General features: G+C 38.6%; 1 protein-coding gene across 2 annotated transcripts; it reads left to right on the top strand.

Moving 5' to 3' along the window:
- The first annotated feature begins 1,085 nt into the window (after positions 1-1,085).
- Positions 1,086-15,426, top strand: AGA (aspartylglucosaminidase). 2 transcript variants are annotated; one of them, XM_068681262.1, is made up of 9 exons: positions 1,086-1,395; positions 3,114-3,267; positions 3,899-4,011; positions 5,958-6,070; positions 6,956-7,067; positions 9,120-9,195; positions 10,013-10,120; positions 12,138-12,271; positions 13,080-15,426. In XM_068681262.1, exons 1-9 carry the CDS (start codon positions 1,101-1,103, stop codon positions 13,178-13,180), a joined length of 1,206 nt encoding a protein of 401 aa, XP_068537363.1. In that variant the 5' UTR covers positions 1,086-1,100; the 3' UTR covers positions 13,181-15,426. The 2 variants fall into 2 exon arrangements, with proteins under 2 accessions (XP_068537363.1, XP_068537364.1); XM_068681263.1 differs by lacking the exon at positions 1,086-1,395 and adding an exon at positions 1,418-1,737.
- Positions 15,427-15,640: the final 214 nt, after the last annotated feature.

Genomic DNA, 15,640 nt, shown 5'->3' with positions numbered 1-15,640 from the left:
AGAGAAGGACGACAAAGCTGGTGAGGGGTCTGGAGAACAAGTCCTATGAGGAGCAGCTGAGGGAGCTGGGTTTGTTCCTTCTGGAGAAAAGGAGGCCTAGGGGCAACCTTATCGCTCTTTATAAGTACATTAAAGGAGGCTGTAGAGAGGTGGGGGTTGGTCTATTCTCCCACGTGCCTGGTGACAGGATGAGGGGGAACGGGCTAAAGTTGCACCAGGGGAGTTTTAGGTTGGATATTAGGAAGAACTTCTTTACTGAGAGGGTTGTGAGGCATTGGAACAGGCTGCCCAGGGAAGTGGTGGAGTCACCATCCCTGGAAGTCTTTAAAAGATGTTTAGATGTTGAACTTAGTGTCATGGTTTAGTGGAGGACTTGTTAGTGTCAGAGGTTGGACTCGATGATCTTGAGGTCTCTTCCAACCTAGACAATTCTGTGATTCTGTGAAGTCTCCAGAATGATCTCATTGCAACCTTTCAGTTCTTGAAGGGAACTTACAAAAATGGAGAGCAACTCTTTGCTCAATCAGATAATGACAGGACAAGAGGGAATGGTTTTAAACTAAAAGAGGGCAGATTTAGATTAGAGGTTAGGAGGAAAATCTTCACTCAAGAGAGCAGTGAGGCACTGGAAGAGGTTGCCCAGAGTGGTTGTGGATGCCCTGTCTCTGGAGGTCTTCAAGGCCGGGCTGCATGCCCTGGACAACTTGATCTAGTGGGTGGTGTCCCTGCCTATGGCAGGGGGGTTACAAGTAGTTAATCTTTGAGGTCCCTTCCAACCCAAGCCATTCTATGACTATCAACTAGTCCATGAACTATTTGCCACAGTAGATCCACAGAAAATTCTGTGTCACAAGATGCTTTCGACAAAGAGCATAAAAGTTAACAAGAAGGCATGTAAAAGAGATGCTCGTGGACCTCTGAGCACATGCTGCGATTGCATTTTATTCAGAAGCTGGCTGAGGAACACGCTTTATCTCAGTCTCTCGAGCCCACCAGCCCACTGCCCCACAGCCCGGCCGCCGCTGGGCCAGCCGCGGTCCCGTCTGGATGACACCTGCGGCTCTTCCTTGCCGCAAACACACTCCTGAAGGGCCGATGCCATGCCCGGCCATTTCATTGAACCTCCACCAGCCGGCAACCGCCTCCCCCCGCCGCGGCCGGGCGCTGGGCGCATGCCCCGCCTCAGCTCCCTCCTCCGCGGCGTCCCTGCGGCGCCCATGGGGCGGAGCGCGGCCATGGCGGCGGCAGCGGGAGGCAGCGGGGGTGGGCGGCAGGCGGTGGTGGCGCAGCTTCTGCTCGTCGTGCTGCAGCTGGCGGGCTCGTGTGGGGCGGGCAGCACCGCCGCCCTGCCCGTAGTCATCAACACCTGGGCGTTTAGGAAAGCCACAGAGACAGGTGCCCCGGCGGGGGGCAGCGCTGCGCCGTTGCGGGGTAGTGGTGGCTGCTGGGTGCTGCTCCTGCTGCGCCCTCCATGCTGATGGGCTGGTGGGGCTCCAGGGGGCTTCGGGTGCTTCAAATAAAAAAAAAAAAAACCGCGGGGTGAGCTGTGAGCATGCGGCCATTAAATTGCTGAGGGGCCCGGCTCCTTCCTGTTCTTGTCAAGGGTCAGAGCGATCCGGAAGGGGAGCTGCAAAATGTCGCCCTATCTGGGGGGGGGGGGCCTCTTTGAGTGCCTCCGCTGTTGGGCCCTGAGACCCTGCCAGCGAGTGGTGTGCAGGTCAAGGTTGGGGAAAAAATGTAATAATTAAAAAAAAAAAAAAATGTCTGTGGAAAAGCTAAATTAAAAATGTCGCTGATACGGTGATTTATGCTTCTGCAGTGGTTAGCAATAGCGATTTGTTGTTAGTGGTGTCCTTCTGAGATTCATTCACCTCGCCCAAGATTTAGGTGGTTCTGAATATTATATTTTTTGGAGCTTGTTGTATTGTGATGTGTTATTAACGGTCAAAGCGGGTTTGCCTATGGCAATGCTGCCAACATAAATTAGTTGTGGATACCAATTTAAAAAGGCTTATAGGTTATTTTAACATAGTTGGGTTGTAAATAACTCATTAGTAAGTCTTGCTAGTGAGGTGGGTTACCTGTAGAGGATTGTATAGGTCACAGCTGAAATACTGTCTTGAAAACTACAAGGCCTTTGTGCTGCAGGTTTTGAAAGCATGTGTTAAGACTGCTTACAGTAATGATTGTAATAGGAACTGCATGCAGTGTTGGGAAGATGGGGCTTCTTGAGATGGCTGAGACAGGGTAAATAGTTCACCTCTGCCAAAAGGAACGGAGCTGTGTCCCTCTGCTGGGTCTGGCAGATGGCAGAGCACCAGAGCAAGCACAAGGAGGAGGAGGAGGCAGGATTGCAGCTGTCAATGGCAGCAAACTCAGACATCTAGGAAAATCTTGCCTCAGGTCCAACCTTGTGAAATATTTCATGTGCGTAAAGCCTTCAGGCCCAGTTTGGTTAAGTCATGTACGTTTGGCACATCTGTAATGTCTTACAAAACTACACAATGAGCTAGATGGTAAGGAACAGAAGACTAAGGACTGAGCAGAATATTCTTTGCATACTTATTTAAGTTTATTTTTGCTCTTATGAAGTTACTGATGTAGGTTCAGATCTTTTAGATCTCCCAGTTTTATATCTTTCTATTCTGCAGCTGAACACTTAGTACTCTTATGGGAGTCTTTTGAGGGTTGCTTGTTACAACTTCATTTTTATTTTGAGAGAAAAGTTTTACTTAGCCTGCTTTATCTTCTTACCCCCACAAAAGGCTTTTAATAGACAGTGATAAAGTACTTGGTGGTTCTGGGAGGAGGAGGTTAATTAATATATAAATGTTGAATTCTTTATTGGTAGATAATACTTTCCCAGTCAGGAAAAAAAAAGAAGCTTAATTTCTCAGTCAGAAACAGTGATTAAATATGCAAGGAAAACAGCATTTAGAAAAGTAATGCTTTATGTTCTTTTGAATATGTTTGTATTTTTAATTTATTTCACCTATAAATAATGTGTTTTTTGTTAATCCACTTATAGTGCATCATCATAGTATCCAACGTTCTTAAAGCAGTGATGGAGTCTGTTTTCACGGGTGACCTTTAATTATTTGTGTTGATTACAGCATGGCGAGTATTACAGTTGGGTGGTTCTGAGCTGGATGCAGTTGAGAAAGGTTGTGGTCAGTGTGAGATTGACCAATGTGATGGGAGTGTGGGATATGGAGGAAGCCCAGATGAAAGTGGCGAAACAACACTGGACGCAATGATTATGGATGGGTAAGAAGACTGTGTGGAGAAAAGAACAATCCCTGTAATTTTTAGCATACTTTAATGTCAGATTTGTTACGGAGATCTTGTTGGCTTAAGGCTGACTATGGGCAAGTTATTTGTTGACTTGTGAAACTGAGAACCGTGCTTAAGTGGTGGAAGAGTAACTAATTATGTTTATTATTGACTTTTCACATGTAGTGCAGTAATTCAGCTCTAGATATAGCAGCTGCAGAACACAGTGTTTGTAGCACTGTAAGCTTTCCTTTTAGATGTGTTCCATAAAATATTTCATTTCTGTAGCAATTGTCTTCTGTACTTTATTTGCTATTTAAAGCTGTCTGCTTGAAAATAATTGGAAGTACTTCATGTAAAGAGCTTACGTAGCAAGATAATTGCTCAAAAATATTATGTATGGAATTATTGTTACTTGAGCAACATGCCCAACCTGTGCAAGAAAACAATATATGTATAATGTTTTTACCTACTAGCGTGATGCCACCTGCCTATGGCATAAACAATTAAAGCAATATATTAAAGCAGCAGGCTTTCAAACTTAGATGAGAATAGATTTTGTCTAATAAAAGTTGTGCAAATATTATTGTATTTTCTAATAAGTTCTAAATATTTCTGTTTCCAGGAACACTATGGAAGTTGGGGCAGTTGCAGATCTCAGACGAGTCAAAAATGCAATTGGTGTAGCACGAAAGGTCATTGAGCACACTAAGCATACATTATTAGTGGGAGAGTCAGGTAATTTTATTCTTTTTACTACTTCCATGTCTTAGACTCTTCTGCTGTAACAAAATCTGTCATTCATTAATGTTGGTAATATGGGTGGAGGGATTCCCTGACAATCAAGTGAATCTAATAAAATAAATTATAAGTGTTTACTATATTATTATATGTGTATGAATTAGGTTTTATTCTATTATTTCCACATGAAAAGATAAATACAGTCTTGCAGTCTTTCCACCAATTTAACTGCAAATATAAGCTTGTATTTCCAAGGCTTTGCTAATAACACTGATAACAGATATTAACAATTATTTGATGTAAGATACTATAGAAGCTGAAGCTGTTAAATGCAAATACTGCATTTAAAAGCATGGAGTAACGTTGTCTAAAGAATGACAGAACTAAGATGCTACTGTTACATATTACTGTTTTAATATATATTAAGCACAATTACTGTATTTCACAGTTTTTAAAATATTAATGAAGACTGATGTAAAAATTCACATTGGAGCTGTGCTCCTAGGTGCCATAAAAAAGCAATAGCAAACCTGAGGAATGATTAAGCTTTTACAATGTGATCTGTTGCTGTTAGAATAATACTAATTTCAAAAGAGATGTACATTTCAGGGAGGCATATGAGTTAGGTTAGTTGACTCACCATTAAGAATTTTTGAGTCTGGTGAGTTGCGTTCAGTGCAGAATAATTACAGGACAGGAGGGATATTTTGGTTTTCATCTGAGAAATTTGCAGGTCTGTCCCCAGTAGATAAGAAAGTTTCATAATCACATTGTGTCTGACCTTTTCCCTTTTTGTCCTAGCAATGCTTAGACCAATATCCAAGTAAAAAAAGTTCAGAGAGTAAAAACAAACAACTCTGCTTCCTGGAATATAAACAAGGCTTCCAAAGTTGTGGTTGCGCATGTTTGTCAGTCATCCTTTCACAGTTTTATCTCAAAAAAATCTGCTCTTTTAGAAATGGGAACATAAGTATGCTTCATTGAAGATGTCAGTTTACCTTCACTCTGAGTGCAGAGACTTTAATTGCATCTGTTTTCAGGAAAAACATGGAAAAGCTGTCCAGAAATAATTGAAGGCTTTTCTTAATGTCTGGACTGGAGAAGCCTGTTCAGATCTGTGTTAAAGTGGTGTTATTTGTCTATCAAGGATTGGTAATATAAATTGTTGAAGTATCTAAATCTAGCAACAATATCTGTTACTAATTGACATCAAAGGTCAATTTAATACAAATTGACAAATAAAATGAGAGAACAGTTCACAAATTCACAAATAAAATGAGAGAACAGTTGATCTTCTGTTTCAATATCCTTTCCCTAACTAACAGCCTTTTTTTCCTTTTTCTTAAGAAAGAATTGCAGCATTGTTCCATTACCTGTGTTGGTATTTGTTTTGCTCCCTTGTTACTTACTGTATTAATTTCCAAAACAAGGGAGCAGTCAATTTTAAAGGTGCAAGGAAGAAGTGTAATACGTTTTAAGCTGCTGTATGGATTTCTACACATATCAGTGTTCTAGTATTAAATATTGTGCCACTGGCTATTGCTCATATTTCATAAAAGACTAGCTTTTTAAGTAAATATAGTATTTGTTTTCATTTTAATATTTTTGTCATGCACACAGCTCAGGCTACTTGTGTTCCAGATTATTTGTGTCCAGCTGATATTTTTTTTCAAAGTTGAATTTTTCTGTCTTTCAATGCTGAAACTTATACCTGTTAACATAGCTGTAGTGAGTTGAGGAAATTTGATCTTCATCCGTGAAGGGAGAATTTATTGCAGTAGTACCTCACTATAATGGCTGGTATCATTCTCCAAAGAAATTCTCATTCCTAAAGAGGATGTAGAATTCATTGAACCATAGATAAAGTTACATGTATGCATTTTCATAAAATATATAAAAACACAAATAAAATAATGGTTTTGATTTTGTTGTTGTTTTCAAAGCCTCCCTGTTTGCTGTACGCATGGGGTTTCCATATGAAGATTTAACTACCCCAAAATCTCTTTCGATATATTCAAAGTGGCTTAATCAAAGCTGTCAGCCAAACTACTGGAAGGTACAGTGCAGTGGTTGTGGTGAAGGGGGGAGGATTAGAAAGCCATTAATGCAATGTCGTGTCTTTTCCAGCTTATATTGAAGTTTTGCTTTGCAAGTGAGGAAGTGTTGCAAGTGTTCTGCTTAATGCGCAGAACAAACCTGGTAGACTCAGGAAGAGTATGTGACTAGGTCTTGCTTCTTAATTTTTACTGGTTTTGAACATTCTGCGATAGTGCTTTGATATGGGATTTTTTTTAACTCCATATTTGGACATTTCTCAGATTAAACAAAGCAGTGAGTGTATTTTTTGATGCATGTATAAAATCCTGAAACGAATTTTTACAGTAGTAATTAATGTCCTTAAAAATAGAGCGGCTTTATGTAGAACCGTGAACACATTACATAGATAACTACACTGATCCAACATTGCCTGTTGTGGTGGGTTTGGTTTTGGTATAGGTGTTGTGGGTTTGCATATTTGTACGTTGTCTCCATTATTTCTTGCATCTAAAATGCTGTATTGCCGAGCCACTTTAATTCAATACATATTCTCCTTTTCAACTGGGGAAAATATCTTGACACTATTAAAGCAGACTCGATTCATCCTTTTTTTTTAAGCTTTAAAATTTTCTTAATTTTGCTGAAAAATGAACTTTTTTGATCAGTCTGTTAAGCAAAAGAGAATCTTTAATTTGATGAACATAACTGTGTATTAGTACAACCTTCTTACCATGTAATGCCAGAAGTCAATCTATGTTCTTCAAACAAAATATTTCTAGGATATTGGTATTATAATTTAAATATTGGGCATGTGATACTTGTGTAGTAGTTCATAGGTATTGAGTGTAATGTTTACAGGTTTATCTGTAATGAAGCATAACATTATTCATGCATCTAATTACAGAATGTGGTACCAGATTCTTCAAAATCATGTGGGCCATATAAACGACTTGAAAAGGTTATTTGCGAAAAATGGACCATCTCACAAAGAAACGTTCATAATCATGATACTATTGGTAACAACCTTTGGTAACTCTAAACCTGTCTTTTTCTCATTCTCCTATTAAGTCGTTCTGAGTTGAAAACAAAATATTTGATATCAATAACTTACTTCATAATGTTTCATTTCTGTTTATAGTAGTTTCAAGATTGTATAATTTATGTGTTAGGATCAAGTGCCTAAAAGTAGTTTTGTTTTTTTTCCCACTGCACTTATTGCATGGCCACTTGCTTCATCTTTTGACTTCAGCTACTTGTTTATTGCCTTACTACTTCTCCCTCAGCTACCTTAGCACAATTGACTGGGCAGATACAGATGCTTAGAAAACTGATCGAGGTTAAAAATAACTATTTTTATTCTGATTATAGTTAACTTAGGTCAACTCTCCTATGTAGCTGTCAGACCAACTTAAAAGGCTTTTCCAAAGGTGGAAGAAGTGAGTAAAGAGTCCTGTTGCCAAAAGCAGTGTTTGTCAAATTGTCCTTAAACTTACAAAACAAGGCTTACTTTCATTTTTCTTCTATACTTAGCTTTTGGCTAAATCAATATGTTTCTACAGGAACTGCTGTCCTTAAAAACAGTTATCAGTAGTAGTCCCAAAGACTGAGAGATTACCGACTGAGGACTTTTAATTGCTAAGCCTATCAGCTGGTTAACGAGCAGACCTGACAAGACAGCAACTGTTAAGGGAGTGGGGTGGAATCTGGAGCAGTTACAGGTTCATATCTTTCAAAGCTTTGCAGTCTTGAAACTTACACTTTTTGTTTTAAGATGGGTTTTCCTCAGCGTTTCAGAACTCTCTGCCTGACAGTATTTGCAACACCAAGAGTTAACAAGTCACTTCATGGGGGAATCTTTGTTGTTTACTTCCAGTCCACCCTACTCACAACAAATCAATGTTCTTTGAAAGTCAGGCAACCTACCAAATTCTGAAGCTGGTAGGTAGCTTTATTTACTGGTATAGTCTTTAATATGTTCTCAAAAGCTCTAAAATTGTGGAGTGTCAGGCTGAGAGGGGAGTCTGATAAATACAGTTCAGGACACGATATATCATTAAGTAGTCCTAAGCTGTTTTGTAGTAAATGTTGGCGCTTGTATTTGTACTTCAAGCTCTCTCACCCCATTGTTTGCTTTCTATATGAAATGCCTCCTTGACATTTTGAGAAGAGTCTTCATTCAGGATGCATTTATGAAGTTGTTAGGAACTGATGCCCTTCCAGTCTTCTTGTAGATGATAATGGTGGCCATAGACTTAGTGCCTCTATTACTTTCCAATTTCACTGGTCAGAGAACTTTTCTCTGAGAAAGAGATAGTGGCCTAATGAAAACAGAGAGACAGAATTCAACTGTTAGAATTCTGCTTCTTGGCTCTCACTTTATACTGAAGCTGATGCCAAAAAAATTTTTGCCCTCTCTTAAAGAGGTGAAGTATCACCTTGTGGAAAAGCAGTGGATCTGAAATCACGTCCTAAGTGTCAATGTAAGCTACTGTAATATGAGGCAATTACTTCCACATCAGCACAAAATTAGCAACAAATAGGCTAGTCCACATATTTGACTACCTGTTGTGTAATTCTGGTTTCTTTGGTAGGTTGTATTTCACTTTTGCCAAACAGAGAAACTGCCAAACTCTGCATCTTCTAACTTGATTTCTACTCTCCCTTCCCACCCCCATTCCCTGCCCCAAATCAAATACTGTTTATAGAATTCCCAAACTTTGTTATGATGGTACTGGTGCCCAATATGGTGACACTAGGTCCTGGTTCTCTACCAAGTAACATGGGTGTATATTAAGAGGCAGTGGCTGCTTGGACAGCACTAATGTGCAGGTCCAAATGGTGTGTCAGTCACTGATGTAGATTCCTTCTGGCCTCCTGTAGTACATCCAGAAAGATTCCAAATTTGTTTTTACAAAACTTATTAAGCGTATGATTTTTCTGTTTTTCAGTATAACATCAATTTAAGTAGTCTGGATGTCATGGTTCTGTTTAATGAAAACCATAGTGCCAATTTAACAAATCTGTCAGAAGTGTTTCTGAGTGTGTTTCATCCCTGTTGAAAATTTTAGGTATGGTTGTAATTGGTGGGAATGGAACCGTTGCTTCTGGGACATCTACTAATGGTGGAGTCCACAAAATTCCAGGGTTAGTATCTGATTTTACAAAAAAAAAAAAAAAGGCTTTTTTTCTGTTTCATTTCTGATGTTAAGCTTATGTAAAAGTTAAACAGTGTATCTTTTAGAGGGTGAAGATCAGAAAATGGCCTTGGTTATTTCTGGGCTGTAATAAATCCAATACTAAGAAAATGATGTAGTTGTAGGATGAGTTGGGTTTATTTGAGGGAATGATTGCTTTTCAGCTGGCTTAATTCAGTGTACAGACAGACAAAAAAAAAAAGTCACGTTGATGCCTTGCCTTATAATTAACCTCACAAGAGACAAGTGAGCATTTTGGAAAGGTGCACAGTCTCCAAAGAGATGTATGTAGAATCAGAGCCCCAGGCCTATATTTTGTCTTTGATTTTTTTGTTTATTTGTTTGCTTTTCTCTGCAGTTAGGAATTTTGTCTGTCAACTAATTCAGACAATTTCTGTATTTAGCAAGAGTAACTGAACACAATGATATCCCCAGCTGTTTACTGTTGCCCACTGGCTAAGCCTTACTGCCATATAGCAGGTATAATAACAAAGAGGTTCACAATGAAGGTGGGATTAAGCCTTAGGTCAGTCAGGTTATCACAGGCCACTTCTGATTACCGTGGAGTGACCTTTTTATCTGTTCTTCTGTGGGTTTAGCATTAACCCTGCTGGAGGTGATAAGGCTGACAAAGTTAGAAGTGTGCCCAAGTTGTAAGAACTTGCTGATATTGGGCCAAGAGCTATTACGTTAATGCAATCTCGCTGGCATTAGTAAATTTTTCAATTTTTTCATAGAATTACTTTTTTCTTCATTGTTCACTACAGCCGTGTAGGAGACTCTCCAATAGCAGGAGCAGGATCCTATGCTGATAGTACAGCTGGAGGAGCTGCAGCCACTGGGGATGGTGACATCATGATGCGCTTCTTACCCAGGTTTGTCCTTAGTGCAGACTTTGCTAGCTTTCTCTAGCAAAATTGAACTCAGCAAATGAAGTAATTGATTGAAAGATGATCTGACTTCCTGGTGGTTGAAGTGGGAGAGGAAGGAATAGAAGGGAAAAGAACAGTAGCAAAATCAAGTCATCGTTACAAGCTGTCTTAAAAGAAGTGACTGCTTAAGTACCTTAATGAGAGATCCCATTAATACTGCCAAGCTGAGAGCAAACAGACAGCAGTAATGAGTATATTACCAATGTGCGCGCTCTTTAACAGAAGAGTCACTGTAACAATCTTAATGAAATTGGTATCTAATTTGAAACTGAGAGATGTTTTAGTGCTGTCATTGCGGTTGTATAAACTGTTAAATGTGTCTGTTTTCATCGCTGAGTCTTGACTGTCATTCTTGTGGGTCAGTTTCAAAAGAAATGCTTTATGGAAGTCTGTACTGTACATAATGAGTACTGATGCTTGAAGGAATCTAAAGTAGTGGCCTTCACATTACTCAAGTACTTCTTCTAAAACTCTGGTAGTTATAAATGCCTGCTAGCAGATGTGTATATATAAAAGTTACAATCCTTAATGAGTGTGAAGTTATTGCAGACCAGTCCTGAAATAAAAAGCAACTGACAACTTCGTGAATTATTCTGAGGAATTGGGTACTGGCAATAGTACTGAGTTGGGTTCCATTATGAAGTTAATTGGTAAAAACTTACATTGCTGTTTAGCAGCTTGAAGGATTTGGTTGTAAGCATTTTGTGTTTTCACCAGCTGGTTCTACAAAACAATTTAGACTAGATGGTTGATCACAGGTTACTTACAGATCAGACATTCTTAATTCTATACTATTTAGATATTCTCAAATGGAAAAAAAAAAAGCATTCTCAAAAAAATAAATTGACCTGCAAGAAGTCTGGAACTGTCAACTGAAGGGCAAAATTGCTAATGTTTTCTGACCACCTTTTTTGGAATAGTAACATCTTAGCTCAGTTTTTGATTACTGGACACTATGAAATACAGCTTTATATTCAGATAGAAAGGTTCAAGTCATCTACATATAACTGATCAGCATGAAAAATCAAGGGTAGTAGGGTGTCAGAAAATGCAAGAAAAGTTCTCTTCTGAGTCACTTTGATAACATCATAGTTAATGCTATCTGTAGATGAGTGTTAGTGTAGCAAGTTGAGGTCTTTATGTATCTTTCATCAAAACAAAACATTGTTTGCTTCTAACTAAATTATGCATTGTCTTTTAATCTTCTGTTTCTGAAAGTAAACGACAACAAAAGGTTGCTTGTTTGTTTGTTTTTCCCTTTTGAGGATATTTTGGAAATGCAAGTGATATATCTCAAACATTGCACGTTGTTTTTCTAATGATACCGTGAAGTCATTTTGGTTCTTTTGCATTTAGAGTAAGATATTTTTTTAAAAAACATCTTGTAAAAAATTTTAGTGGCTTAAAATCATGATCAAAACATATTTATGAAACAAATTCTGTTAACTTTGAGTTTTTTTGAAACTTGTATTTTTTTTTCCCTAAAATATATATATTTTTAATGCATACTAGAATCAATAGTAGGAGAGTAATTTTGGAGGTCAATTTTCTTAAAAAAAAAAAAAAAAAAAAAAACTACCTCGATACATGTCTTCATGAAAACTAGTAACAAATTCTAATGTCAAACTTAGTCATTCAATGACAAAGCCAGTGACTCTTCAGATGATTCTTTGCAGTTGTTGTTTAACTGATGCGTGGTTTAGCCTCTTCTGCAAATGATCAGAGTTGTTCTATTGCCTTAGAATCGTTGATGGTGTAGATGACATCTTGCAGTCCCTTTTAGTGCTGCTTCTAATTACATTTTACGTAGAATTGAATAAGTTCCAATATGAAGTTTGGCTAAAGGTTGTGTATTATGTTTGCATTACTCAAAGAAATCTTGATCTCAATTGAATACGTAACCTAAATATGGCTAACTGGATGTGGGAATGTGTGTCTGTTTTTGGTTGTTTGCTTTTAGCTATCAAGCTGTAGAGTATATGAGGATGGGAATGGACCCGACAGTAGCCTGTCAGAAAGTTATTTCCAGAATCCAGAAGTATGTTCCAGAGTTCTTTGGTGCCGTTATATGTGCCAATACAACCGGAAGTTATGGTATGTATTTTGCTCAACAGGCCAATTCTGTTGACCCTACCTAGGTAGGTCTCAGAAATAGAACATGAAGGTGGACTTTACAGCACTAGTCTTTAATTATTTATTCAGTACAGCAGTATGAAAATTCATAATATCAAATGGCGGTTATCAGGGCAGCTGTCCTAGTGTGGAATTAAGATTTTAATTTTACCTCTGCATTTGAATGTCTTAGACTTTCACAAAATGTATGTAGAACTTTGTAAATGCTTTTGTTTTTTTCTACCTTTACGTGTTCTCCTGGATTGTGTATTATTATCTCGAAGATTTTTTTTTTTAAATACAAATGCTTATGCTTCCCCTAGATATGGCATAAGGCAGGGAGAATGTGTCTGGTAAGTATAGCTTCAAAGCAGTTCAAGATCAGTCATTGTGCCAGGCATCTCATTTCCGAACTCTCAGATCACTAGCAAATACAATTTGCTAATCAACCTAGCTTATTTAGTTAGACTACTTATTGTTGTTCTTTGATCTTTTATTTCGCATAACTCTGTGTTTTAAGAGATTAGATTTGGAGGAACTCATTAAGTTAATCAGGATTGAAAGAGAGAGATTTTCCTCATTTATGGTACTGTTTTGAGTTATACAGTAGTCAGTAGCACTGTATTTTTACTTTAAAAATAAATATTTTCAAGATGTCTTGGGTTAAACATTCTAAAAGAATAATTACAACATGGTAGCAGTAAAAACTGCATCTTTAGATGATAAAGCACACTAACAAAGGCACTAATCCTAAATGTAGCAAGTTACACTTTTTTTCTTTCTTTCCTAGGTGCTGCATGTAATAAAATTCCAGGATTCACTCAGTTTCACTTCATGGTTTATAACCCTTTGCTAAGTCAGGCAGCTGAGCAAGTAGTAGATTGCGTTTAATTTCTTTTGTCTTCTTGACATCTAAGCTTAGAGGGGGAGAATGCTAAGGGTCTGTAGGTGTTACTTTCAAAATTCTTGGTTTTTTTTATTCACTGTTCCATAATCATGTGAACAAGTACAAAGATAATGTTGATGTTGAAGATATTACTTCACTGTTTTTATTGTGTTCTGCTTTATTATAGTTCTGTGTAGTGCTGTAGCTTTCTATCCTAATTACTTGGTACATTAACTCTAAATTATTGTAAACAGTACTTTAATCTAGGACAAGATTTTTGAAAATGGACTCTGCGGTGTATCAGGAAAGTGGATATAACTACAAAATTAGTGCTGATACTTTCACAGTTAACATAAGGGATTTGTCTCTGTTTAAAAATTGACGTCTAATTAAAATGGGTGAAAAGTGGCCTCTGTAGGGAGGCATATCAATAAGTCAGGAATTTAGTGCACATTACCTCACTTCTCAACACAATTCCTAAACTTTTGCAAACTCAACAAACTGGAGATCTGAATACCACTAAGTTATCAAGTAATACTTTGGAGTAATACCAAATGTCACCTGCTCTTTTGGGGTAACAGTATTTTTGTTTAACAGCTGTTTCGTCTAACAGCTCTTCTAGTCTGTCTGTTTTCTTAGGAACTAAATAATCAAAGGGTATGGATAATAGCTATTGAACTGGACCTTCACTTTGCCTTTACATTTAAAAGAAAGTATTTAGCAGAAATCTGGAATAAAGGGCAGGAGGGAGGAGGGACTCTGCCTCTACAAGTCTGGGTGCAAGGTGATGCACTTGGGTCAGGACAATCTCAGACATAAGTAGAGAGTGGGAGAAGATCTCACTGAGCAGCCCTGTGGAGAAGGGCTTGGGGGTTCTGGTGGATGAAAAGCTCAACATGAGCCAGCAGTGCATGCTTGCATCCCAGAAGGCCAACTGCATCCTGGGCTGCATCAACAGAGGAGTGGCCAGCAGGGTGAGGAAGGTGATTTTCACCCTCTGCTCTGTCCTTGTGAAGCCCCACCTGAAACTCTGCATCCAGGTCTGGGGCCCCCAGCACAAGAAGGATGTGGGGCTGTTAGAGTGGAGGAGGGCCATAGACTTTATCAGAGGGTTGGAGGACTTCTCCTACAAAGAAGGGCTGAGCTGTGGCTGTTCAGCCTGGAGAAGAGAAGGTTCAGGGATGACATAATTCCAGATTCCCAATATTTAAATGGGACATAAAAAATGATGGAGAGCAACTTTTTTCCCAGTCAGACAATGACAGGACAAAGGGGAATGGTTTAAAACTAAGAGGGAAGATTTAGAGTAGAGCTTAGGAGGAAATTATTCATTCAGAGGGCAGTGAAGCACTGGAATAGGTTGCCCAGAGAAGTTGTGGATGCCCCATCCCTGGAGGTGTTCAAGACCACACTGGATGAGGTGCTGGGCAACCTGATCTAGTGGGTGGCATCCTTGCCTATGGCAGGGGGTTGAAACTGGGTGATCTCTAAGGTCCCTTCCAACCCAAGCTATTCTGTGATTCTGCAAGGGAGACTTATTTTGAGAATGCTTGTCTTTTTAAGATTTAGTCCTGGTTTTCTCTTGAAAAGAAAATTACATGCAAATGCTAGCAAGCAAGAAAAGGGTATTGAAGAGTAGTGGAAAACATTTCAAACTCTTAATTAAAGATTGACAAGCAAGAGGGAACTTGTGTCACAATAGCTGAGAATGCCTTTGGATGGAGTCGCATTCCCATATACATCCCTGCTATTTCAGTACAAGCTTTCAAGGAGTATTACGTTTACTGTAATGGGAAGTTAGACAGATTTCCTGTAGTGTAAAATAAATTACAAATCTGAATCACAGTGATTTGCTTGTCATGGATATGCCATGTGCTTGCCCTTTCCTATAGTATATTATCACTGAAAAGGTGCAGTTGCTTACTTAAAGCGTGACAGTTATCCATAGCTAACAAAGCTACGTTTGTCACTTTCCTTCTATGTCTGGAGATAACAGGCTTTATTTATTACAGCGCTTTGGCATCTTGAGGATTGTTTTATAGATGTTTAACGGTCTGTCTGAACTTTTCCTAACATGGTGGCTTGCTGATCAGTTGACTGAATCTTTACTAAACTTGAGATTGGTAGGAAAAAATTAAAAGGGGGGAAAAAAAGGCAAAATGTTTACACCTTGTCATAAACACTTCAATTATCCTTTGTCTACTTGAATAAAATCTTTGGGTAATAAAAGCACGCTTTAATGTATCTTTATAAGTAAGCTTGTTTGGATGTTTGTGTACAGTGTCTTAGAATGGTCGTTGCCTTATGTTCCAATTTGGTCTGTGTAAGAGCTGGGGAAAAAAAAAGCAACGTTCAAATGACAGTAGTCATCTTCAATGGCCTGCTGTTGAACTTCATCAACAAGGTCATTTATTTGGAGGATTCACTTTTGTCACGGGATCTTTGGCTCCTCTTTCTCCTAGCAT

The sequence above is a fragment of the Anas acuta genome, chromosome 4 (assembly GCF_963932015.1).
Source record: "Anas acuta chromosome 4, bAnaAcu1.1, whole genome shotgun sequence".
Taxonomy (NCBI): domain Eukaryota; kingdom Metazoa; phylum Chordata; class Aves; order Anseriformes; family Anatidae; genus Anas; species Anas acuta.
Note: the sequence above shows the minus strand (reverse complement) of the source record. Positions and strands in the feature narration are given on the sequence as shown.